General features: G+C 45.4%; 1 protein-coding gene across 1 annotated transcript; it reads right to left on the bottom strand.

Moving 5' to 3' along the window:
* LOC144120119 (solute carrier family 2, facilitated glucose transporter member 8-like) lies at positions 1 to 26,888 on the bottom strand. Its single transcript, XM_077652564.1, has 7 exons — positions 26,623 to 26,888; positions 18,521 to 18,779; positions 16,862 to 17,023; positions 15,037 to 15,297; positions 9,685 to 9,987; positions 6,814 to 7,059; positions 1 to 267 (listed from the first exon to the last, which is right to left on the bottom strand). The coding sequence occupies exons 1-7, from the start codon at positions 26,886 to 26,888 to the stop codon at positions 49 to 51; spliced, it is 1,716 nt and encodes a 571-aa protein (XP_077508690.1). The 3' UTR covers positions 1 to 48.
* Positions 26,889 to 26,954: the final 66 nt, after the last annotated feature.

Genomic DNA, 26,954 nt, shown 5'->3' with positions numbered 1-26,954 from the left:
CTTGATCAACAAACGACACAGATAAACAGTGCGTCATTTTATCGCACCTTATTCGGTGCTCGTGGAAGCCACTTGACCTAGCCCCATGCCTGCTGTGCGATCTGTCCTGAACGGGCTCTGTACTTCTTCGGACGCACTGGTGGACCTGTGGTGCAGCCCTTCGTGATGGTAGCCGCTCATTCCGGTGAGGCCACCACCGATGGTCATGTTGGAGCGCCTGCGGGCCACCAGGGACGGATTGAACGAACGGCGCCGCCCAAGCATGTGCTGCGCAGAAGAGACGCGGGATAAGGTTTCCTCCAAAAATTAACTAGCGTTTGTGAAATTAGGGTAAACTTCATATAAGTTTAAGTTTTTTGAGGTGATGAAAATCTAAATCATTTGTTTCACAATTAGAAAAACTGTGCGACAAAACTGGAGAAAATGCGAGACAAGCGGAGGAAAACACAAAGGCACTGTGTTTTTCGTGCCGTTTTATTTATCTAGAGGATGTAAATTTAGAGGATGTAACAATACATTACTCTAAGAAAAAGTAAAACGCCAAGAAGGGATACTTATCCCTCATTGTACTACACGGTACAGTACTACACGGTATAACTTTCGAAAGAACTTCTTTAGACTACCCGCGATAAGAACGAGCTATGGTACACAAACACTGTTGTATTTAATTCCCAACTTTATAAATACACACCCACCTCTTCATGACATATCACAGCAATGTAGAGCACTCAAAGCGTTCAAAAATGCCTTCAAAACGTACATACTGTCCAACTGAAAGCTTTAAGCATACATGTTTTGAAAACCAACTTTATGTTGGATGTTATTTTTTGTTATTGCATTAGCACTTGTACAATGTTGTAAGCCGTTGCACATTTCTGTGCACTGTACGGGTGACAGGGCCATCGTCAGGCAGAGAGCATTTGCCTTTTTCTCTGTCATCCTAGACCGTCCGTGTTTGAACGAATGTTAAAAAGAAAAGTATGAATACAAGGCATCAAAGGGACCAGCGTCGGCACAAAATAGTTTTGGGAAAGGAAATATGAAGCTGAGAAACTGCGGGTGAAGAGTAGAACATGGCTTTTAGAAGTACGCTGATCATGTGCTTTTTAAATTGCTGATCGCTAGATTTCGAGGGCTAAATCAAGATTTGTGGATAGCCATGTAACAAGCTTGGTATGAGGCATGCAAGTCTTTCAAAGCCGTAGTTGGTTCGAACATTCGGTACGTTATATTTCGTGTTACGTAGACTACAACTGGCGTGTGCTAAAAAAGTTTCTTCAAAATGTTGCCAATTTGCTTTGATCAGCATGTATGCATGACTTTTAAGATTTTTTTTTTGTAAGCCTGTTCAACGAAAAGAAGGCCCCATTTCATGAAATACTCTCTCGTCTTCTCTTTAACAGGCGTGTTTGTAATAGCGCGTATATATGTTTTTTTTTGAAGTAGAAATATTTGATTTCTTTGTGTCGCGGTTCCCATACCGGTAATCTATAAGGAACCTATGAGTAAACAAATGAATAGTAAATCTGTATTTTGAATTTCATTAAAAGCAGCGTTCTAAACTTATTTATAACGCCGATGGACTTAGATATCGTAGTGCTTAAATCTAGATGATCGGACCATAGCAAGTGTTCCTCAAGAAACACACCTAGAAATTTTATCTTTCACGATTAAGAACCTGAGCCAGAACCTGTATGATACAGGTATTTTTAGCTCCAAAAAGTACATATTTGGTGACGGAACAGCGCTCAGTACGGGACTGGAGACAAACATGGAAGCACAAAGACGTTTGTGTTGTGTACATGTTTGTCTCGTGTACCGTACTTAGCGCTGTTCCTTCACCATGCAATACCAACTAGCCCATCAACTCGATCTTCTAAAGTACATATTTGGCTTTATTGACATTTAGTTCGTCTGTTGGACTCCAGCCATTCTGAAAGTTCTGCAAGCCGTAGATTAGCTTTTAATTGCACATGTTGTACGTTTTGTTCCGAAAATAAGGTATTCGTGTTGTCAGCGCACATACGTCTTTTGTGTGAGGAATGTTAGTTATGTCATTTATACATATCAAAAATGAAGCAGGACCTAGAACTGAGCCTTGATGAACTCCGTTCGAAATTCTCCCCATGTTAGATTGATAGCCATTGATCACTGTATACTGCAAGCGGTTACCAAGGTAACTGCTCATCAAATCTAAGGGAATGCCTCGTACGCCATGGTGGTGCAGTTTAGTCAGTGTATCATGTTTTACAGTATAAGCTGTTTTACGCAAATCTAAGAATTTTCTCATAGTAATGGATCTTGTTTCTTTGCTATTAACTTTTTTTTATTGCTCAGGTATCCTAGAGAACACTGAAAGGACACATATTGGCTTGTAGTTATCCGAGTATTCCTGGTCACCTGCTTTGTAAATCACCGTAACACGGGCTATTTTAATGCTGTCAGGATTGATGCCCGTTGGTAGGATTTTGTTAGTGATATGCGCTAGTGGATCAGCAATTATGTCTGCAACATTTTGGTCGGCAATATTGGGATGCCATAAGCGCCTGGTGCACTTCTAATTTGAAGTCTGTTAGTAATCTTGATAATTGCAGCAGCATTGCAAGGTGTAAGAAAAATGCTTTTGCTTAGTTGTTCATGTATGTGACCGGATCTTTAGCATCTGTAACAGCACTCTGGATGGTTCCGACGCTAAAAAAATGTTCATTCCATTTGTTTGCTAAAACTTCACATTCAAAAGACCATTAAAGCCGCCGCGGTGGCTGAGTGGTTATGGTACTCGGCTGCTGGCCCGAAAGACGCGGGTTCGATCCCGGCCGCGGTGGTCGAATTTCGATGGAGGCGAAATTCTAGAGGCCCGTGTGCTGTACGATGTCAGTGCACGTTAAAGAACCCCAGGTGGTCGAAATTTCCGGAGCCCTTCACTACGGCGTCTCTCATAGCCTGAGTCGCTTTGGGACGTTAAACCCCCATAAACGAAACCAAAAGACCATTAAAATTAAAAAAAACTTGGTATGGTTTGGTAAAGATGACGTAGCAATTCATTAAAGGTACCCTATGTTTCTCGGGGGCCATGCGACTTTGAAAACCTATGGAAATAGCCGCTAATTGATTTCATGATATCTGTGCCCAGCTTGCTTCTAGTTATTTTGAATTGATGAAATATCTCTCAATTCTTAGTCTGAATGAACTGAGCAAATACACTCTCTCTTGCGTTGATAATTTCGTAAAGATCTCTCGTGATTCATTCTTACGGAATTTTGTATTTCGTTTGAAGTGGGTTTCATGGAAGACTTGATCGTAAATTATCTTTAAAATGGTTCTAAATAGGTGGAATGATCTACTTGGATTTTGCTCAAGGAGAATATCATTCCAGTTTGTGTTTATTATGGCAAACGCGCAAAAATTTCAAGGGTAGTATTGTGAACTTTTCTCTATGTGTACTTTTCCTTATTTTTTATTGTTTATGTTACGTTGAGACTAATATGGCAGTAAACAAAAAATAGGCATGCGGTGTTTTATTCCTAATTTTAAGACACCAGCAACGGTACTGGTAGAGGTTACATTGGTAACGCATACATCACTGGGCGGTCAGTGCTAGTTGTAACTCTTGTGGGTGCTTTAATCAAATTTTCATTGCCATGGCAGTGTATGATATCAAGAAAATGTTTGGTCACCGTTTTTTTGATACAAAATCAATATTTATGGCTCCTACCATGACCATCTTTAAGTTATATTGGACCACATACTCGAACACCTGTTCAACAAGAGCATTAAAATTGTCCAGTGAAGCAGCAGAGAACGGCAGACTGCAACCACCAGAAGATTGCCACAAGATGCGGTTAAGAGTTCTGCATGTTCTTGTAATATAGATAATTCAGGTCTGGGACTGAAGGCTCTCTCCTTCCTGATGTACACCGATACTCCGCCCCCTCACTTCTCAGTTCGGAATAAAGATATATTTCTATAGTCCTGAAAATGACGTACATCGGATTCATTTGAAAACCAAGTTTCCGTAAAATCTAAAACATCAAACTCTACATGGAGATCAGCTAGGTACAGGTCTAAATCGCCGGTTTTGTTTCTGAGGCTATGAGCGTTCATATGAAAAATTGTAAAAAGATTTTTTCGATCTAGGAACTGACTTTTTGCATTCCTAATAAATGAGCTCGTACCAAAGTAGGCCTTACCAAAATGTTAGAGCATTGTGCGGAGGGTTTCTTCATTGTCAGTCTATAATAACGTGGCACCTTCATGTTTTTTTACAAAAACTCCTCTACGTTCGCACATAGCGATATATTTTTTCCCTTGCACATTTCATTGTGATCCAGATCAGCCTTTTAGCGCTTGGGATGAGACTTGCATGGATGCATATGTTTTGTCTTTCAACGCCGTTCTTCTTTGAATGAACTTGCCCCTGGTTGTTCTGTTCCTGAAACGCACAAGTATTGGTGGAATGCAAATCGGTTTCCCCTTTATTCTGTGCGCAGCCCCTATGTCCTCAAGGGTTGGAACAGAGAGATCAAGTCTGCTTGCAGTAGATTGCACTATGGCTGTCAAATCTTCAAATACTCACTCGGCATGAGCCTGTTCCAACCCAGAACATCACCGTGACTAGTAGAAAAAAAAAACTGGTAGTCACCCTGCCATTGCGCGACGGCATCTAGCGTGTGCAAAATGTGGAAACATAACAGCTGACGTGTGGCGCTTCCAAGTGTTTTTTAGGCGGGTGGCCTCGTGGTCCGTACAATAAATATGTGGCATATGCACTCTCTCACGAGCTTCATATATTTTGAAATAGTCGGCCTGTCACGTCTTGAGAGTGGCAGAGCAATTTGAGGCTTTTGTGTCAAAGTACCGGATTCACTGTTCCTGAAGACCAGTGATTAAGGTCACCACATGAGCGTTGGTGTTAAACTCTCCAAGCAAGAGGATTGGACTTGGTATATGTACCGAAAAACAGTGCACGAAGGACTCCACGACTTCTTCATTGGTCGCTGTAGAAGAAGAGCAAGCGGTCACGATAATGACGCCACTTTCCAGTCGGAAAGCGCATACGTCAGCAACACCGTCGCCGTGGCTGCCAGAACCACAGTGACTTTCTGCAAAGCCACAGCATGTCTACCCCACCGGATGAAATTCAAAGAAAAAGCAACTATTAAAGTCGCTCTGTAAGGCTATAATATAGTTAAGTTGACGGGCCTCTAAAATAAAAACACTGTAAATATCACTGTCGCGTGGAGATAGAGAACACGAATCCAAAAGGAAGTGGAAACAACTGAAAATAAAAACGTGCTTCGGTGAGCCTGAGAGCACCAGTCATATGCCCTCCACACCTAACGTTCTGTTGCGCTATGCTATATGCTTGCCTTCTCTCGGATAGCATTCGGTAGTCCCTAAGCACCATCGTTTAGCTTTCCTTCGCATTACATGTCTTGCTCAAGCCCATTGGTTCCCCTCGATTTTGACTAGGATGTAACCAAACACCGTTTCCTCATTGACCCACTGTGGCCTGTTCAGATCTCTTAACGTTACACCTATCATTTTTCTTTCCATAGCTCCCTGCGGCCACTCAATTTAAGTTGGTCCGTTACCTTTTGCCTTCACGTTTCTGCCTCATAGGTCAGTACCGGTAAGATGCAGCGGCTGTATATTTTTCTCTTGAGAGATATTGGTAAACTGCCATTCATGATATCAGAGAGCCTGCGAAATGCACTCCACCGCATACTTATCTTCTAGTTGTTTCACTTACGTGATCCGTCTGCGGTTTCTATCTGCTGTAAGCAGACGTAATCCCTTAGCACTTCCAGCGCCTCGGTACCAACTGCAAACTGGTCTCCTCTTCCGAGATTGTTGAATATTACTTCGGTTTTTGCATATTATATTTTAGACCAACCGTTCTGCTATGCCTGTCAAAGTCATCGATTTTGCTTTGCAGCAAGGCATTGTCATCAGCAAGGCAAAGGCACCGCACATACTAGATCCACCTTTGTTCGCTAAGAAACGAAGACATTTTGAGGCCTATGGGTTGCGTGCTCGACTCGCTGTCTGAAAGTCGTGGGTTTTATTCCCCGCACGTTTGCAAGTGATTTCATTTTTTTCTTTTATACCACGGTGACGTAATCTAGGAATCATTCATTACCACTTCGGCTGTCAACGAAGCCACCGCCGGTTTCATTGCTTATCAGCAACCGAATAGAAAGCTTTAGCTCACCTGTTTCATGGTCCGCTCGGCGTTTGAGCGGATTGGACGCTGAAGTGCGCATGCGCAGTGCGCTCACCCGCTAGCGGGTGAGAGGAGCGGTGCCTCCGTTACGCTGGCGCGCCGGCTTAGTGGAACGGCGTATCGTACAGAAGGGTTTTGGGACTTCCGGTTAGTTTCAGGTGGCCGCATCCGCCTCGGAGGTCGCGTCTGAGTGCGCTTTGAAGTTGTATAATGTCTCAAGGGCTTCCTTCATCGGCTGCAGTCATTGACTCCGCTTCAAAATCGACTAGAATCTTGGTTTGCATTGCGACGTAGTAGAGGTGAATTCTCTCCACCGTGTGTGCGCGCATATATATATATATATATATATATATATATATATATATATATATATATTCGTCAGATAACATCATGCTATCGACCATCATGCTATCATCATCATCAGATAACATCATGCTATCACTTCACCACAGCAGTTGGCCTAACTTTTCCATGATCACGTTGAAACGTTCTAAAACAGCTTCCCTGCTTTCATACACCCTCATTTTTCTGGCCTAAATAAATAATATGATTTCGCAATGTCTTGAAGGGAGTAAGGAGAGTGGCACCTCGACGGGGCATTCCTCGAGCAGGATGGCCTCCAGCGTCAGCCCCTTGGTCTCCGGCATAAAGTAGTAGAGCACCAGGCCGTTGGCCAGCGTCAGCGTGGCGTAGAACCAGGCCTGGTCGCCGAATCCGAAGCTGTCGCGCACGCGCTCGAAGAAGGCCGCACTGCAGAAGGCGCACGCCCAGTGGAAACTGCATACGCTGCCCAGCACCAGGCCCCGGCACCGTAGGGGAGCCAACTCCACCACCTGAGCCGTAAGTGCATCCTTGTTTGGGAAGCGCGTGCACTGTCATCTTTCGAGAGGTTTACTACAGCCGGCGCACATTGAACGATGGCAAGAGCACAGGCACGACAAAGGCTGTTTTCCAGCCAAAAATTTATCCGAAATGGCGGGAAAGAAACCCAATTAAATCGTAGTTTAGTTTAGTACCAACCATGGGTATAAAGGGCAATGTATAAAACTTGCATACGTGTTATTACGTCAGCCAGCCCTAAACGACTACACCTGTTGCATTATGCCCACGAAAACAACACATCTAATATTGTCAAAATCACAGAAGCGCAGGCATGTTGCCCACAGGCCTACAAGCGCCTATGTGATCTTATATGCTCGTAGTGTGCGTAGCACTGTATGCAACAGCTTTAAAAGTCGCTATTATTTCCAATATATTTCAACTGAGAGTTAGCACATATAGAATACCTCTTCGTGCTCTCCGTTGTCGCTCGAAGCTGTGCAAACGACGTGGATAATCAACGGTGATATTATGTAGAATGTATAAAATGCTGAACTGTCGACTAATATCGCTCCGTGTAAGCAGTTGAATTTCCTAGTTTCAGAAGCACAAAATATACGCCTTGAAAACAGCACACGCTTGCCTAATAAATCACTATATAAGTGACTTTTATACACGTTGAAAGGTGGTAGAGAGGATTCACGCGTGGGTGCTGTTAGTCTCTATTATTATTTTTTGTTTTCATCTGCGCTAGAACTCTTTCGCCAATTATATTAATTCCTCAACTGATCGAAACTTTTTAAGTGCATCATTTCTAACTGGAAAGAAGAGGCACACATGAAAATTAATTAAATGCCGTAATGGCTCCGTTATGTGGTTCAGAAGCAGGCATCTGCTGCTCGGTTACATTTGGCAAAAGGGGTACATCCGTACTCACACATACACATTTGTCAGCAGCATGTATGAAAAGTAGCAGCAACAAGGACTTCGACAAAGCAGGCTGAGCAGTCTTGTGCAGTGGTTCGAAGTTTTAGCAACTCTTGCGCTCAGCTGCCATGCCAAGAAAGCTTCTTTCCATTAGTGTCGTTGCGGTGTTGAGTAGCCAGATTTGTGCGTGCTAATCTCAACAGGAGAACATAGAATTTGTTCCCTTTGTGATGTGAATGGGCGAATGATAGAAGATCACATAATGTGGCTACTGACTGAACGGGATGGCAAGAAGCGGAAAGACATCAAAAGTCGCCATATGTACGCCGGGCCGTACGCATCGAAGAGCGCGAGGCGGATAGGATTTCTCCGGGATCGCTCCAAGCTGCAGGAACGAGTAAGTGTCATGTCTAACGAGGCCGGTACGCAGATGCGGAACATCTGCGCCTAAGCACCAGCACTGAAAAAGGCTAAGCCAGGTGTCAAACTAGCCACGTGCTACACGCCATGTGAATAAGAACGTGTCCATCATCAGGCTGATTACGGCCACTGAAGGAGAAGGACCTCTCCCATATTTGTGTAAATAACCCTGTCATGTGCAACCTGTGGCCCGCTTATGCCCGGAAACTCCCTAATCTCATCCGCCCTTTAGCTTTCTGTCGCCCCCTGCTACACATGTCTTCTCTCGCAATCCAGTCTTTTACCCTCAACATCCATCGGCTATCTTGCCTTCGAATTACATGTCCTGCCCAAACTCCATTACTACTTCTTGGTTTTGACTAGAATATCATTAACTCGAATTTCTCCTCTGACCCGCTCTGCTCTCTTCCTGTTCTTGAACGTTGCACCTATCATTTTCCTTTTCATCTCATATAGCTCACTGCGTTCTCAATTTTAATTTGAACCGTTTTTGTTAGCCTTCGTGTTTCTGAGCGATAGATGAGTGCCGGCAAGATACAACTGATGCACGCTTTTGCCTTGAGAGATATCGGCAAACTGCCGTTAATGATTTCAGCAAACCTGCTAAAAGCGCTCCGCACGATACTTATTCTTTTAGTTTTTCACTCCCGTGATCCGGATCCGCTGTCAGCACCTGCCCTAAGTATATGTATTCGTCGCTACTGATCATAAACTTCGGTTCGCTTCCACGATTGTTGAACATTAGTTTATTTTTTTGAATATTTATTTTTCTTCCCACCGTTGTTGTTTGACTACCAAAGTCATTGATCTTGCAGTGCAACTTATCTCGTGAACGACCCCAATGCAAGTCAACAGCAAATTGCAGGTAACTAAGCCATTCTCCATCAACTCTTATTCCTATCTGTTGCCAGTCCAGGCGTCTCAATGCCTCCGAAAAAGAGGGGCGTGTTAGGAAGGTATCAATTATTGTGGTGAGAGCATGAAACTTCGGGTTCGCCTGAGACAACTACTGACGCCACTGTTCCTTGTGGGAAAGAAAACCACAGTTGCAAACTTTTGAAACGTCTACTTGTTTTTTTTTTCTTTTTCACATGTGGAGGAATCCAAGAACAGATACACGCATTTCCGCGCCACACTGACAAAAAGTAGAAGAATGGGCTTCCTCTCTGTGTAAACCCTCAGTGATTCAAGATGCCACGCGCATGATGCTACCTAAACCAAATGAGCATCACAGCACGAGTGAATGAGGGAATATAAACAAAAAGGAAGGTATACTTTCTTCCTGTCCTTGCCTGAATCCAGGTGACAGTCCCCAGCCCAATCGCGTAGCCGAAGTTGAAGAGAGCCGCGAATATGACTATTAGCTGAGGCGCTACGCCGCCCGATTGCCCGCTCTCCACAGGACCGGTGCTGTTTTCAGCGGCACCCACAGCGACCACTGCGCCAGTTGGTCTCTCTCTGCTCCTCTCTATGGCGCCTTGGTGCACGACGCCCAGAAGGACCATGCTGGTAGCGCAGATGTTGGCCGACAACACGAGCAGCCGCAGACGTCCCACAGTGTCCACAAAGGGCATTACCATAGTGGCCACTGCCAACTGCGAGTGAAAAGAATCATGCTCTAAACTTGTGCGCATTCAAACGTAGCCAAGCAATTGGAACATACGCTACATGGTTTAAAATACAGAGGTCTTTGAACGCTCTCCTAGCTCCGAGTGAAGAGGATCTTGTAGAGTCAGGCACTACAAAGCTGCGCACAAAAGCGAGTGCAGCATTGCTTGCTTAGGACTCTAAAGTACCGGCCGTGACACGATTGATGCAGCAAGACAAGCCTTCTAGCCTTTTTGTAGGCTCATTACCAGATGCCAGTATGAGATATGGGAAAGGAATAAGCCGTCTGCACTAGTGTGAAATTTATAACTACTTTATGTAGGTCGCCATCACCTCCGTTATCTATAAATGAACTGCGCAGTGATCTGTCGATAGCATTCTTGTAGCCATCATCATCATCATTACCATCACTACTAGCAGTCAGGCTTTATTCGCTGAAGGACGAAGATCGCCTAACGTATGCTAGATGGAGGGACTCTGTCCCAGCGCTTTCCTGCTCTCATTTCCTCGCTTGTTGCCGCTCCCCTGTTACGTTTTTTGTCAATCGGATAGTCAGTTTTTCCCGAAGCGACCACTATATCTTAATATGCACAGTGCATATGTGACCAAAGTAGCCCGTTTTCCCCTACGTCTCGGCTAAGGTTTCAGTTACCCGTGTTCGCGGTCTCATATACTCTGCTTCTACCTTCGTGTTGCCTAAAGCTACTATTATCCTTCATTTCTCTTTGCATAGCTCGCTGTGGTGTCCCCAATTTCAAGCCTTTTTGTTCGCCGCTCCACCCCTCGCCCCCTTTCGGTTCCTTACATCGGCACTTGCAAGATATAGATATTAGAGATCTTCCATTCAGAGACTGAGGTAAGCTCCTACGCTTCACTTTAGAGAAGTAATGCGTTCAGCTGCAATGCTATTCTAGTAGTCACTTTTTTCACGCGGCTGAACATGCGGTCACTACTTGGCCGAAATAGATGCATCCCATAATACTTCCAGCACCGCTCAACCTAGATTAAACTATTGTTCCCTTTTAAACTGCGTACACAAGTTACCTGCTTGTGAAGTTTTAAAATCAACGCTGTTTGATGAATGGCTAGGTCTTTAGTCATACATGCATTTTTCTTCCGGTGTAAGTTAGCAAGCAGTGCGATCAGCAGATTGCAGGTTAGTAAGGTTTTCGCTTTATCTCCTATTACTTCCTCGTACCCTAAAAAAACGGCTGATACCTCTTGAGAATATGCAGTGATTTAACTCGGAGACAAATGGGCGCATTGCTAACACCTTTCGTAAATCGTATTCTATCAATTATCCTGTCAGTGATTGCGGTCCCTGTGACGGTCGTCCCTGTACGGCCTTTGTCAAATATATACAGCCGATGTGGTTCGCTCCTAAGTGCAGTGTGGCTCGTCCTGCATGCTCAGTGACCACAATTTTTTTGAAGGAGGAAGCAAACTTGTGTTCTCAGCGCTCTAAAATTTAGGACTTCTTAATGCTTTAGAGTGTCCAGTAACACGGCTAAGGAGCAAACTCCTTGGGCTACATACTTTAGGCAAAGCTGTACATCTCTGCATATGCTGGCCAAACATACTAAGAGACGTCTTCGAAAGCTGGCTATGCGATGTATGGTTTACTATTGATGCCTCGAGTGGAAAACTAGTTGTTCGTAATCTAGGCGAACAATTTATACGTTGCATTCGTCCCATATGTCGAGCATGATTCACTATATGAATGCTGCATGTGGTCAAATAGCCGGCAAAAAAACCACATCTTTGTTTGGTTGATTGAAGTTTATGATTATTTTTATTTTATTAACGATTACCTTGTCAGCGACTGTAATATAGATGGCATAAAATTATCCGTGTGTCTAACGTCAAGTACTAGTAGGTTACAATTCTGAACCATTCTAAATTGCTGCAAAAAGATATGTAGTTGTCTAGAGGAAGTATCAGTCTTTCTTGAAAGAAAAAAATATACCTTCTATCACTGACTTCTTTTTCGCAAAACGACCATTAGTATGCTCCTTGATTGACTTGATAGTTTTGAAACGTTTGAGTTTTAAAGTAACTATTGCACATTTGAAACAGTGTGCTGGTTTTAACCGAAAATACATGTTTTTTTTTATTGCGTTTGGAGCGTGGCAGCATTGCAGTCTTTTTGGTCAGTAAGCCCACTTAGGAAATTCACTTTCGTTATGAAAGAGATTACGTAAGAGTTTTTATGCTTCTTACACGTTTGATAGCATGTCATTGTATATACAAACTGCGAAGTCTTGCCTGGCACATCTTACTGTCGTCATTGTACACATTACAGGCAAGTTAATCGTAAGCTGCAGCTTTTACATTTTGCACTCTCACCACAGCTGTGAGCGCCGCCACGCACACGGAATGTGCGGTTTCGATTCCCAGTGTCGCCGGATGTTCATCGTTGATACGACGGGTACAAACTCCCTTGGCAGGGTGCTCGGCTTATCTGCGGTGAAATTCTTGGGAAACTGGTCTGTCGCCTTACTTTGCGTAGACGAAAAACACCTTGACCGTGGCGCTCATTGGCCACACATGCGCTTGCGCCATTAAAGCCGAATATCATCATAATCAATATGGAATCCTGAGCTGCCTGCTGCGCTTTCACTGCTTTCTGTTAACTTCGGAGCGCGCGTTTCCCCTGTGCCATTATGAACATTACTACAACGACTCCTGCACTATTCCACGAAAAATTCACCCGCTTTGTTTACTGCACAATCAGATTTGCTTATGATACTGCTCTCTGCGCATCTCGTCACATGCCCATAGATTCCCCTCAACAATAGTTACCTTTTCTTGCCTGAAGGTTTGGTCCATGTTTTACTTCTTTCTCGGCTCATTCCATAAAAAATATGATTTGCTTACTTCGGCTCGCTGATCAGTTTCGAGCAATAGGCTAGTAGCATGCATTCCTTACACCAAATTACTCTTACAGGCAGCTACAGAGAGTTCTGCTAGCCACATGTTTCGGCACAGAGGGTGAACCGAACGCGCGAAGAGGACCAGCAAACGACCCCGATGAAAGAAAAAGGAATCGATCTATATCGCTTGGTGTGTAAAGGAAAAGAAACTTATTTGCTCACTGTTTCACTGTTATCAGGCACTAAATACTCTCGCCTCTCATAATCATATAAAAGAGGTAATAGCGGTTGCTGCAATACCGAAATCCTTAGGAGCCCTCTATGCTTATGTTTCACAGGCTTGACATTCCGTGGGGGTCTGTAAGCTTGCGAAATCGCAGAATCGCCGAAGTGCGCACTCCAGTGAAGCCCTACGCTGGTGACGAATAGGCTTTCTAAGCATCTTGCCGTGTATGCCTGTCTTGCCTCGTAAAATCAATCGTTTTTTCATTAAGTGGGATGTTTATGAAGACGAATGACCGCATGTTTTTCCTGCCCACCAGCGCTTCTACCCAGCTTGGCGCTAGGGTTGCATCGTACCGTTAAATAAATCGGCATGCGAAGCCGCATACTGTCATGTACCGCGGCGTCACTGAGGTTTAGCCCAACGTACCTAAATTTTTTTATGAAAAAAGTTGGTCTGGAGAGGCAAGATGAACTCACGTAGTAAACATATATACATTTTTTATTGAAAACGGAGGGGCATAAATTTTCTATGTTGATAATCGTACGCTTTGCCGCTGCAGTTGGCGTAGCATGGACAGCCTAACAGAAAGCTTTCGTGCTCCGCACTTAAGCAAGAAGAATTCTACGAGACAGGAATGCGAAGGCTGATTCAGTGCTGTTTGCTGTGCGGGCGTCTGTTTCTGGTGTCTCTGGTCCTTGCAAACATTAGAGCTGTCGCTTTCACTAGGTGCCAAGAGGAAGGCAGGCTGGGGTATCAATAAAATTAAGTCGCTCATAGGATGTGTAAAAAGTCTCGGAGCATTTCAGAACGATAGCTGGACTCGATGCACCAAACCTGCTGAACACCACGTTACCCTGTTCGCTGTCCGAATCTTACCTTCAGCCCAGCCAAGGTCAAAATGTGCCTAGATAGAAAAAATACGCAGATAAAGATATTCGATCCACAACTGGGAGTCGAAACCGCGGCCGCGGGAACAGATAAACTTCGCAGGACGCTGCGCGAGACCACTACGCTATCGCCATTTTTTTTGTTCGCAAACAAGAAATTCAGTACAGTGAAGCAATGTTCTATGTACATGACCTAAGTAGAAACCATGAAGAAAACAATCGCAAATCAACCCAGCCGAACACTCCTTGTATTAAACTACACCAGTCTCTCGCGCTGTGAATTCCAGAGCGTAATCTTCATCAACTTCCATCTGCTCCGTCCGGTGGCAGTGCCCGCTCATTGTCGTCCTCTACATAGGGCAAATCTGCTTTCGCACTTCGAACGTCGTAAACCTTCTGTGCAGTTTCCATCGTTCCAAAATTTGGCCCAGCCCACCCCGGAAATTTGACCTAGGCTAATTTGAGCCACAATCTATGTCCAACCATAATTAAGCATGTCCGACACGACGGCCACCAGCAAATATGGACAAGGCCGTTGCCGAAATGCTGTCGCTCGACCTTTGGGCATAACCGTGGTTAAACGCTGCCGAACGTTTTCTTCATTGCCTCTCAAGTACCTACCTGCTGATGTAACTGACCTGGCCGCCTTACTTTCCTGATTCGCCATGGTGTTTCGGTGCCCTACGAGTAGTGCTCGTGCTCCAAAGGCAATAAAACCTACGGAATCACATTTCGAGTTTGGTAGTGCCAAAATAGACTCTTTAAAAATGACAATTGTTAAGACGTCGTGAAAAGGGCTCTTGACTTCTTGATTCTTTTGATTGTCATGCCTACGCACGACGGTAACATTTACCAGGAAGCATTACAGCAAGCATTCATGTGGTGCATGACATCTGTAAGATTCATATTCTGATACAGAACTATGAGGAAAAGTTCTGATCAGAATAAATTTTTCACTACAATTTTTCATTATCAAAACTTAGCATGACGATCGACCCTTTATGCGAGCCACATAACAAGAAATCTATTTTTTTTTTCTATAAGAATCACCTGTATTAACAACGCGGCCAGCGTGGCATCGCCGTCGTGTGTTGAGCGAGACGAATCCATGGCATCCTCGACAATGAAGGCTGCCACATTGGCTCCACAGAACTGCTGCAGGAACATGAGGTGCGCCGCCAACCAGTAATGCAGCGAAGGCATGGGCGCTTGGACGAAGACCTTCTCTATGAGCTTCATCTCGGCATTGGCCTCGACCGGCTCTTTGCGGAGGCTTCTCTGCGCCACCACGGCGCTGTCTCGGCGGTCCACCTGTGCGGAAACCGCAATACGCTTCGCCCTCTGAGCAGGCAAAGAAGGATCGCGAGCAGCACATCTCCTGACGAATAAACGCTGCTTTACCTTAGCATCCTAGACCAGCAGAAGCAGGAGACACCTCCAATTTCATCAGCACAAAAGACAAGCTGACACCCGGGTAACGTCAGGGCTGCTATCGCTCATAGACATTATCATACCTTGAGCTGTGTTCGTGTTGAAACTAGCCGACTATTATCTTTATCAGAATTAGCTCTTTCGCATTACAAGGAACTAAAACACGCTGAAGGGTTTCGTGTGAGTAGCGATGCAGGCATCACTCGCCGAATACGTGTTTTTCCAATGATACTCATCTCGGTGGTATCGTCCCTATCGAACGCGTCTGCCACTTTGTCATAAACGACAGTGATACTTTTATGCAGATCTACCAGCTTTCGGCGTCGCCTCGTTTCTGTCATTCGTGCCATTTTGAAGATTGTTTATGGTTTAAGGGGGCTTAACGTCCCAAAAAAAATCAGGCTATGAGGGACGCCGTAGTGAAGGGCTCCGGAGATTAAGACCACCCGTGGTTCTTCAACGTGCACTGACATCGCACAGAACACGGGCCTGTAGAATTTCGCCTCCAGCGAAATACGACCGCCGCGTCCAGGATCGAACCAGCGTATTTCGGGTCAGCAGCAAAGTGCCATGACCACTGGGCCACCGTGGTGGCTCAGTGGTCCTTGTAGAGTTGAGTAGTTGTAGTGTCTCAGCACAGTGGTTTAATTAGCAAGCAAATGTCTGGAAGTAACATAATTATCCTAGACGAAGCGGGGTTCGAAAAACTACCCTTGGTATTGCCATGCAAGCATCAATTCGTACGAGAGTGTTGGTGGTAGTGGTGAAGATGAGGACGTTGTTGGAGAATATCTCACATGCTTAATGAAGGAAAGTACAGAGCCGCCTATTTTCACAGACATGGGGGAATCAAATGAGTCATAAATTGAGCTAATATTGTCACGTTGGCGTAAAGCGGCCGAGAGTCAGCAGCGGCGTAGCCCTGGACGAGCGGACGAGCGCTTCTCCAACACTTCGTTCTCCTCTTTTTGATAGACGCGTTCGTCTGCACGAGCGCTGGCGTCAATATACTCAAAAAGGGGACAGCGCATCATGCTACCCAATGTGGGCCGTCGTCTCCAAGTTATTGTCGCAAATGGCATGACAATGCATGGTTAAATGCCTCGAAGCTTTGTATGAGCGACGGCAGACGCTGTTGTTCAGAGATTTGGATTACATCCGACCAACCGAGTTTTTAACGAGCACTGACGTCGAATAGCGCAGGTAAGTTTGCGTAATTCACTTCTATAGAAAAACAGCCGCCGCCACCGCATCCTTGATATCAAATTCACCTTGATCTCAACTCAACCTTCTTTTATGACTGCAGAGATTTGTATGAAGAATCCTGAATCATTATGCATAGAAAAAATTGGGCAGCGTTTTCAGCGTAAAAACGGGTTCGGATTCTGAGTGTGGGTGTTTAAAATCGAAGTGAATGGGTGTTGCAAGCAAATATTTCCCCAACCTGTATCAGCCATCGGGGAGACTCGACGATATACCACGACAGTGGTAGGAGAAGCGCTGCAGGCACCAGGCATGCAAACGCGAGGGTAGTCCAGGTCACGTGACGCCCAAGAAGGTGCACGTAGAGCAAGCCGACGAGAGTGCCGACATAGTGTCGTGCGCCCTGCGGACGCGCAATAAAAGTTATTAAGACGCGTAATTGCGAAGGACGGGTGAGAGTAAATGGGCGTAAAGAGGACAAAACGCTTGTCTAGAACACGTTCTGGGCTTGTTTCGGGCTGAACACGCGATATCTAGGGATAACATTTAGTTAAAAATGGTGTGGGTGTAAGCATGTGCGGCTAAACTCTTAGTATTTCACCGTCATCTTTTTTTTTTTGCCTTCCCGGTCCTAGCGGCTTTGGGAGCTGCGCAACACACAGTTCAGTGGTTCTAGACATGTTTTGAACTCTGTACACTGAGCATCTTTCCTGCACAACTTACGGGTTGTTGCATGAAACTGAGTGCATAATGTTCATGATAACTTCTCAAAATTGTCGGATAGCAGCAAAACGGTTGCAGAACTCGATTTCCATTTTGCCATCCTGGATAACCTGCAGTTCATCGCTGTCTGTAGAAGTGGTTTCAATCCTGCTCGAATGTCGCATGCCATGCAGTAAAACATGTTGTGGGACAAGTTGGCGGTCGTAAGCTATATGCTTGTTGATTGTTATATGAAATGTGTCATACAGACTGCATGCGGGATAGGCAGCTCGATCAGACAAGGGCATTTTTCGAGAAATGTTTGAAGTGAACAGGATAGCAATGCTTCACTGAGCATGAAGGGAGCGTGCCTAGTTTTTGACGGCTGGAGAAAGACTGCAAGCCATGGAGTTGAGACTGCGGATAAGTGATTTTATGTGGCTGAAGGTGCGCAAAATGCGGTCGGCTGGGGCATAGTTGCATAATTTCATCTGCACTGTAAAATCTACAAAGAAAAAGTCGTGTCTTATCAAGCGTATTGCATGGACTGCATTTTCAAATCAGAGCTCTTTCTTATGTTTTCAATGCTGGGAGAATTGAGTTAAATGCTATGTTACACAAGAGTGGCTGGAATATTAGGAAATTCGTTATAGCACTTTAGCCCATTTCCCTGTATTATTTAGTAAATTTTGAGCAAAAATAACGTTCAGCGGCCCGTAATTTAAGCAATAATACATTGAATGCGTTGTTCCATTGGACAGAAAAATAAAACTGGTCGTCGCGGCATCCGCAGATTAAGCAGTAATTTTGCGGCAGTACTGTATCGTGTATCAACTTTTGTACAATATCATTCCGTTCTCACAGATTTAATGACATTTCACATAATTATAATCAACGCTGTATAAATATGAGAAGATATATTTTATTCATGCAGAGTTAACAAATCATATAAATTACGGACACAGTGCACAGAAGTAGACACACTGTACACTGTTTACGGGCACACTGTACAGAAGTAAACAGCATGATTAGTGTTAAATGTATAATTTTCGTGTTAGAAGCAGCAGCAGCACGTGGACGCATTTGAGCGAGGAAATTTCTATGCACCTTTGAGCACATAGCAGTTTCTGTTTTTCATGATGCCCCGAAGCTTGCGTTACGACGTAGTAATTCGCCACACTTGGGCTGCGTCACGCACCTGTCTGCCACGGTCCCTCGCGTCGGCCAGCTCGGCGATAAGGGCGGGCACCACCACGGCAAGCATGCCGGCGAAGAAGCCGCTGGTGACTCGTCCCGCGTACAGGTACCACACCTCCTGGGAGCTGGCGACGCACAGCCAGGTGCACAGCGCGCCCAGGGCGCCGAAGGCCACAGTGCGACGACGGCCAATGCTCTGCGCCGCCAAGGCGCCTACCATGGAACCACCCAGAGCACCGACGAGCAGGAGGGAAGCAAACCTGCGACGTTGGGGGGGAGGGGGAAATCAAACCGCAGACACTAGAGATGTACCTATGGCGAGAGAGACTTCACGCGTGCACCGCCGCCGCGGTGGCTGAGTGGTTATGGCGCTCGGCTGCTGGCCCGAAAGACGCGGGTTCGATCCCGGCTGCGGCGGTCGAATTTCGATGGAGGCGAAATTCTAGAGGCCCGTGTACTGTGCGATGTCAGTGCACGTTAAAGAACCCCAGGTGGTCGAAATTTCCGGAGCCCTTCACTACGGCGTCTCTCATAGCCTGAGTCGCTTTGGGACGTTAAACCCTCATAAACCTAAACCTAAACCAGTCTTCACGCGTGCGTTTAGGAGCCGGTAGCAGGTCTGGTTCTCGATCTGCGCTTGCTGCTTTTGTTATTAGTTGATAGCTCTCTTGCCGGCGGATACTTCAGCTGCCGCCGTAGCTCTGGCAATGGAAGGATGGATGCTAAGAGTGTTCCCGGCAAGCAAGCGAAATTTTGTGACCCTGTAAGAAAGCGAAATTCGCAGGCGTGCTACTACGGTGCACAATGTCGCTCTACTACGTATTCATACGGATCACCAGGGTAGTTTGCGACACATTACCTGGGGCAGTGACGGGCGTTGCCAGAACTGATGTATATTAATACACGTGCATTTAAGCTTTCGTGATAGATTTTATTGCTTCTTCGTACCAAAATTCCTGATTCTTCAATTCCAGGTTCATGTCACCCTCAGTGGCCAGTCAGAGAGCACGGCGAATTTTCAAATTGCCCACAAAATTTCCCTATTGTTCTAGAGGGTTCACGTGACCTTGTGACGTTATCACAATCTGCCCTCTGAATTGTGAGCAAACTGCCCGTCGTTGCCAAATAAGTGCATGCAGCTGCCACATTACCACCGTGGCGTTGCACATGAGCCTCATGGGAGCTCGGAAACAAGGACCTGGGTCTCACAAAACCCATCAGCGGCTGTGTCGGAAAGAGTCACCTGACGGACCAGTGGTGCGCCACTAGGGGTATGAGGCTCCCTCGTGGTCTATGAAAGCGATTGAAAGTGTCACCAACACCGTGCGAACTGCCAAAGTTCAATAGGTGAGGGCCCCCAAAAATTGGAATGTGGGGCACCCTTAAAAATTTCCATGAAGCCCCGAAGCTTTGGATGTAGGTCCAACTCAGAAAATGGACTTAATGGGTCGGATTACTAAAATCCCATATAATAACCCAATAGAATGTACTCGAACTATATAGAAGGCGACGACCTATGCACAGCATATAAAGGCAGTTGAGCAGGTTCCAACTGGATTGTTGAGAGGAAAATCGCAGGATGAATAATGGGGCCCTCATTAGGAATGAGAGTAAACGATATCGCATTTTTTCCTTAAGGATGTGGTTAAGACCCCCCTTTTTATTTAGATGGTAGAATTTAGGGCTTCGTTCAACAAAAAGACTAGCGTCGTCGGCGGCAGGAGACAAAATCTCTATAAAAGCAATCTAGGTTCGACACCTACGTCACGTAACCATGTTCCATCACCAGAGCCTGCAAACCGAAATGTGAGCAAGCTGCCTCACCGTAGCAGGTTGCAGTTCGTTTAATGATTGGTCGCAAGAGGTTGCTAAGGAAGATCCACCTGAATGTTAAAAGCCCCACCCGTGGGAGCACATGATATCGCAGGGCAGTGGCACATCGCTTAACTGCTGCACTACTGGGCCTGTAGTGCCATAAACACATCCAGCGATGAATCAGTGTTAATTAGAGATTGATCCATTCCGCATATACAGACATTAACCCATCAACACCATCACGTGCTACCCTTAAGGAAGAGCTTAGTGTCTTTTCTAGTTACAATATTTTCGACTTGTATTCATGCATTAAAAACTGCTGGCTGCAAATTTACCACTTTTGAACACAGATTCCGCTTTGTTTTACTTCCACTACATTGAAGTTTGCGACATCTCGATATCACTGTTCGACTTTTAACACGATAACGTTAAGAATCGCACGTCCTAGAAAAGCAGGCATGGTCGTCGCCGTTGTCGCCGTGGACCGTGACCGAAAAATGCATGGAAAAGCTACAGGAAAGCAGCCTAGCAGGGCCACCTAGGTCACGTAACCTAGCGGTGACTTCTCATCCTGCCCATCGGATTGTGAGCACACTGCGCACCATGGCAGCTGGCAGTTCAATTAATGGTCTGTTTCGACGCGAAGAGCAGCCTGGGTCGCACAAACCCCAACGGTGGCAGCATCTGCCATCGCGGGGCGGTGGCGCATCGATTAACCACTGGACAAATAGCGGTATGAACTCCCAAGGATTTATGAATGTATAGTAGAAAAGGACCAATTCCGCATTTAAGAACACTAATCCTTTAACTCTTTCGTGTCATGCCCTTAAGGCGGAGCTTGAGCGTCGCCTCTAATTTTGTAAGCCACTAAGTATACGTCCACCCTTCGTACTAACTTTCCCCACGGTTGCACCAGCATAACTTTCGTAAACACGTAACCTCCGGGCCTCGAGTACGCTGACTGGGCCTTCCCCGATGTCCATTGTTACCATTGACGCTAAATTCTTCAAGTGGTGCCACCTTCTTATCTCATAATAATGAGTGTTTTTCGATGGTGTAGAGTATAGCTGAGAGAATAGAGGGCGCAACAGTCGAGGTCGCTCATGCGGGACGCCGAAAGGGCGAACGAATCACCAATTTTGCGGCTAGGGCGAGGAAACTCATAGAACCATTGCAGAAGGCGCGTTCACACTTTTCGAATGTTGCACGTTGCATTTTCACAATCATATTGCGTAAGCATTATTACGGTGACTACCCACCCGGAGCAAAATCGATCGTTGTCTGTGCACAGCTGGCCTAGCGCGAGCGCTCCGTCCCACAGCACTGCCCGCTCATCGTCGTCCTCTACGTGGCACAAACCTTTGCTTTCGCACTGACTGCAATGTAGTAAACATTCTCTGAAGTTCTTAGTCATTTTTTGTGTTAAGTGTCGGGCTGTTGTCTGCGACGTTAACAAGTCCATATTACTCAAGTGCGCGTCTCATGCTTCACACATTACGTTACAGTGTCCTACTGAACTTTAAAATAAATTTTATGTATTTTCTTTAAGCACACTGCAGCCCTTTCTGGGGTATAGCAAGAGTGTGTATACAAGTTTAAGATGACTGTCAATTAAAGGGCAACAAGAAAAAACAAACAAGCAAATACCGTAAACACGCAATACCAAACTCGCACGAAGCCCTTCATACAATACACTAACTAGCTTCAATGTCGTCCAGAGACTCATACAGCGAAAGTGCGCTGATGCAGCCCGAAAGCGAGTTCCAATCAGCCAGTGTTCGAGGGAAAAACTATTTAAATAAGCTAGTCCACGCGTACACAGCTGCAGTGTTTAGCTGGTGGCAGCTTCTTGATGAGGTTGGTTGTGCGACCCTTAGGTAAAGCTTTTGCGAGAGGCGATAAGAACAATTATTCATGTGACGTAAAAACGTTTCAGAATAAGTGCGACGGCGTTATAGAGGAGTTAAGTTTGCTGATAAAAGTGCGGAAGAGCGAGAAAAATTACGGTCAAATCGCTGAAAGATGAAACGAACTGAGTCTGCCTCTGCACACCTCCAAGTTTCTTGGTTTCACTTGTTGAGTTCAGGCTTCATATCACGGGCGCATATTCATGAAGCGAGCGGACAACATAATTGTACATGTAAGGTTTTTTCTTTTGAGGCCTCAGACAACGTACGTCGTAGATACTCAAGTTTTTTTCAAGGCTTTGAATTGAATTAATCTGTTCGTACCATGACATGCTATTCATAAAAGCTACTTGAAGGTACTTGAAATTAGAAACTCCGTTTATTAATGAACTGTTTAGAGATTAAATAAGGAATGAAGGAGTCTGTTGGTTAGTTAAATTGAGGACAACAGTTTTCTGGAAGCTCAAACTTATCTGCGGCTTGTCGCACCAAGCACAGAACTTTGAGGAGTCAATAAGGCTGTTGTGTTTCTGATCGTTGTCAACGGGACAATGCGAGACGCAGTAATCTAAGCAGAAGCGAATGAAAGAATGTTGCATGGAAGATCGTTTATATAAATCAAAAACTGCAGCAGGCCGATAACAGAGCCTTGGGACACTCCAGAAGTTACATCGATGGCAGAGGATTCGGTGTTGTTAAAGGAATGGATCTGTGAGCGCTCAGTGAGGAAAGAGGAAATCAAATCAACTAGGAAGCGTTATTTAGGATAGATTGTAGTTTTTTAGAAGTTTTAGTGAGGTATTGCGTCAATTTTTTTAGACGAATCTACAAATATCGCATAAACTTGACCACCGAGATCCAGGCATTGAGAGATGTCGTACGTGAACTCTAGCAATTCTGTTAGTGCGCTAAACTAGCGTCTGAAACCGTGTTGGGCATCGAATGATATGTTATTATATTTAAGTAATTCCATTAAGTGCTTATGTATTGTGTGCTCCAAGAGTTTACAAGACTTAGATGTTAGTGAGATAGGCCTGCAATTACCCAAGCTATGCTTATCGCCGGATATGTGTAAGGGTAGTAACTAAGCCAACTTCCAAGATGAGGGTATGAAGAAGATGACAAAGATTTTATGAAAAAAACAACAGTGAGGTAGCGGGATTTCAATAACGAGTAGCGAACGAGGGAAGAATTCGGTATATCACCATGGCGAATAGCTTTTTTGGTACCCAAGCTGAATATCAAATTTAACACTTCATCTGAGTGATTGTGATGTGTTTTATGTGATTAGAAGGTGCAGCTACGTCAAATCGTGGAACGTCGCAATTGTCTATAGTAAAAGAAAACAAAGTAATTATTGAAAGCCGCTGCAACATTTAGGGGCTTGGTGTTTGGGACGCCATAAATTGTAAAGGAGCTCAGGAATGTGGTATTGGGTAGAAAAGACTTCCAAAACTTTTGTTGTCTTGAGCAATCGCGCATGTTCTGCTCGATAAAAGAAATCCTTTGCGCAGTTAATTTTCAGATGTAGCTAGCTTTTGACGTGGCTGAATCGTGCGAGGCTACCAGTGCCGTATGAGAGTTTCGAGCGTCAAAGTGTACTCGCACGGCACGACCTGAGATGTAGAATATCTTTACTCATCCATGGAGTCAAAGTACTTGTTTTCGTTTCGTATTCGGGGGTATAAACCTGTGCATGCACAATTTAACCAGTTTTTCAAAGAAGTTCGTTAGATCACACATATCAAAATTTAAGCTAAGTCCGTAAATTCATCGAGTGAGTCAGCTGAGGTGCCTTCTATAGAACTAAAATCAGCACGGTTGAAGTGAGGAAGCCTGGTGTGTCGAAAACGGTATTTGAGAACCAGACAAATAATAGATGTCAGGACAGCCTTGAGCACGAAAATTTCTACCACTACGTCACATGTAAAGCCTTTATCAGCAAGGTCAGCACTAACAACTACTAAATCCAAAGTAACACCTAGTGCATTGTTTTATTACGAAAGATGAAGGGAAGTTATTTATAGCTCTATTAATGCATGGATCGGAACCGAAAGGTGACAGTCATGGCCAATGAATATCGCGGGCATTGAAATAACCCATGCAAATGATGTTCGATATCTATATTATGCTGGTGTAGGAACTGGATGAGGCCATGTAGTGGGCATACACAAGAACTGTGAGAATGGTAGCAGACGCCTTCTGCAAACGTTTGTTTGCTTAGGTAGACTCTACAGCGTATGGTTTCGGCGTCCGGTGGCAAAGGCAAAAGGAAGAATTTCAGGTTTTAAAAAAAGAGAAAAAGAGCGACTCCACCACCTCTCCTGTCTTGGGGGGGGGGGGGGGGGGGGGGGGGCTTACGAATACATAACCTGGGGGAGCGATTTCTGAATCATAAATGCTGTTATACAAACACGTCTCTGTAGCACCCACTATATTCAGGGCACGAGACGAAATAAGGTACAAAAAGATGAGAATTTATTTTCAAAACTTCTAGCGTTGAGGTTCAGGATTACCAGGCTATAATACCAACATTTGGACTGTCAGTCGGAGAATGAGACAGGAGGAGGCGACACAGCTGGTTTGCTGAGAGAGGTTGGATGTAACATCTCATTTATGACGGACGCCGTAGATAAAAAGGTGGTCATACCGCATTTTCATTTTGGAACCGCTAGAACCATATAGAGCTGATGCACCCCAGAATTCCTACAGACTAAACGAACCCTAGCTGAAAAATCTTCCTTCACAGACAAGCCTGTTTCCTTGAAATTGAAGGTGTTGGTGAGAATTTGAAAGTTTATCCTTAAAGTCTAGAAAGCTCATGGTGACTGTATGTGAATGAATCGAGGCCGACCAATCCTGTGAACCCCTCTATCCGCAGGCAATCCATTTACAAACTTTCGGAAAAGCGTTGGGAAACTTTATCAAACAAGTAATCGCCATTCGCGCCATCTCCCTCAGTGAGGCCATGTAGGATACAATTATTCGACGTCAGCGATTTTCAAGTTCGTCGTCTTTAGTGACAGGATTAGATCGACCAAGATAACTGCCTCTCATTTTTCTCCTCTGAAAGGGCACCCACGCAGCAGCACGCTGATGGAATACAGTCGGGGCCGGATATAACGAACCAGCATATTTAAAATTATTGGCTATTGATAAATAAAATGATCACCTTTAAAATCCTGCGCAACAGCATAGAAAAGCCTCCGAGTAAATCTAAATCTAGTTTAGCCATCATTAGATATATTTAACTGTGCGCAGTGCCCCTGCAAGTGGCGGTTCCCCTAAAGGCCCTCCTCGAAAAATTTTCGCGCGCGGAGGCCAGCCAACCGGGGCGGCCATAGGCACCTGCCGGTTAAACCCCGTGACGCGGAGAATGCGGGCTGTGTTTTAGACTGGCCCTCTGATTTCTCTCGCCCCGATTTTCCACACCACTAAGCCGTGATGTAGTGAAGCAAGCCTAACTATCTACAGCCCATCGGCGGCCGCGCCTGCCGTGCTTCGCACATTTCGTTGTAGGCGCTGCGGAAACCAGCTGTACGTTAATTTTGGTGGCGATTCTTCGATGTATAGTGCACTGATAAACGGACCAGATATCTTATGATCGGCTGCGGCTAGTTGCACAAAACGTTACCCCGCGGCTTCAGTGCCCAGCAGGTTATAGTTAGCAACCTCTAGTGTCGGTAGGCGGCCCGTCGCTGCAACAAGCGCATCACTAGAGTGCTTGCCATTTATTCCCTCTTATAGGTAAGGTAACGTTAGGTAACGTTATTTATTACATTTTTTGCGTATCGATTTATTGAAAAACGAACAATACGCGATACGTGGAGCTCGACATATACTAGTTCGACTATGTCATGCCATCTTTACGCAGTCGCATGCGCAGCTAGTAGGTAGTCCGTGTGCACGTATAATTGCCGCGTTCACTAAGCAGTGCAGCGCACATTTTAAGGCAAACAGGACTGCGGAAGATTTATATTATGGGTGTTTAACATCCCAAAGTGACTCAGGCTATGAGGGGCGCCGTAGTGAAGGGCTCCGAAAATTTCGATCCCTTGGGGTTCTTTAACGTGCAGTGACATCGCACAGTACACGAGCCTCTAGAATTTCGCCTCCATTGAAATTCAACTGCCGCCGCCGGGATTGAACCCGCGTCTTTCGGGTCAGCAGCCAAGCGCTATAACCACTGCGAAATAATTGTAGCGTGTCCATCTCATTTTTGTCAATGCTGCGAATGCGCTAAACAACATCTCGAAAGTACGAACAGTCCAGCCCCTCAGTAATTTTTGCTGGTAACAGACGCCCCTCCTATTACCAGAAACGGTCGGTGCTTGCGAAGTCCGGGTCTTTCTTGAGGGTCGTCCAAGCAGGTTCCGCATACCCGATGGCCGTGCCAAGGCAAAACGACCCCGTCCAGCAGGCCACCAGCGAGCGCAGCAGGGGGCGGCTGGGTGTCGGCGCTGGGCCCACCTGCGTTGTCTCCATGGGCGCCTCTTTTTCTTCGGCTGCGGCCACGGTCACGAAACTGGGACGCAGCTCTACCGCGACAGCCGCATCCAAGGGGGCTGCCCTCGACACAGCCCCGTGCGGAGTGCGGTGCGGTGTGCCCTGTTGAGTGGATGTCGTAGGCATAGACGTCGCCTCCATCCCTGCCTTTGGCTGTTACGTCTTTCCTCCAAGGCAGGATCGCTTCTTCTGGTCTCTTCTTCGTTT

The sequence above is a fragment of the Amblyomma americanum genome, chromosome 2 (genome assembly GCF_052857255.1).
Source record: "Amblyomma americanum isolate KBUSLIRL-KWMA chromosome 2, ASM5285725v1, whole genome shotgun sequence".
Classification (NCBI taxonomy): domain Eukaryota; kingdom Metazoa; phylum Arthropoda; class Arachnida; order Ixodida; family Ixodidae; genus Amblyomma; species Amblyomma americanum.
This window is presented reverse-complemented; position numbering and strand designations above follow the sequence as displayed.

Excerpts from the sequence above, each read along its gene's own strand:
- LOC144120119 (XM_077652564.1), bottom strand. The coding sequence starts at position 26,888 with ATGGAGGCGACGTCTATGCCTACGACATCCACTCAACAGGGCACACCG. Across the intron at positions 9,988-15,036 it reads TGGCCGCGTTGTTAATACAG|TTGGCAGTGGCCACTATGGT; the intron begins GTGATTCTTATA and ends TTTCACTCGCAG. Across the intron at positions 7,060-9,684 it reads GGACTGTCACCTGGATTCAG|GTGGTGGAGTTGGCTCCCCT; the intron begins GCAAGGACAGGA and ends CTTACGGCTCAG.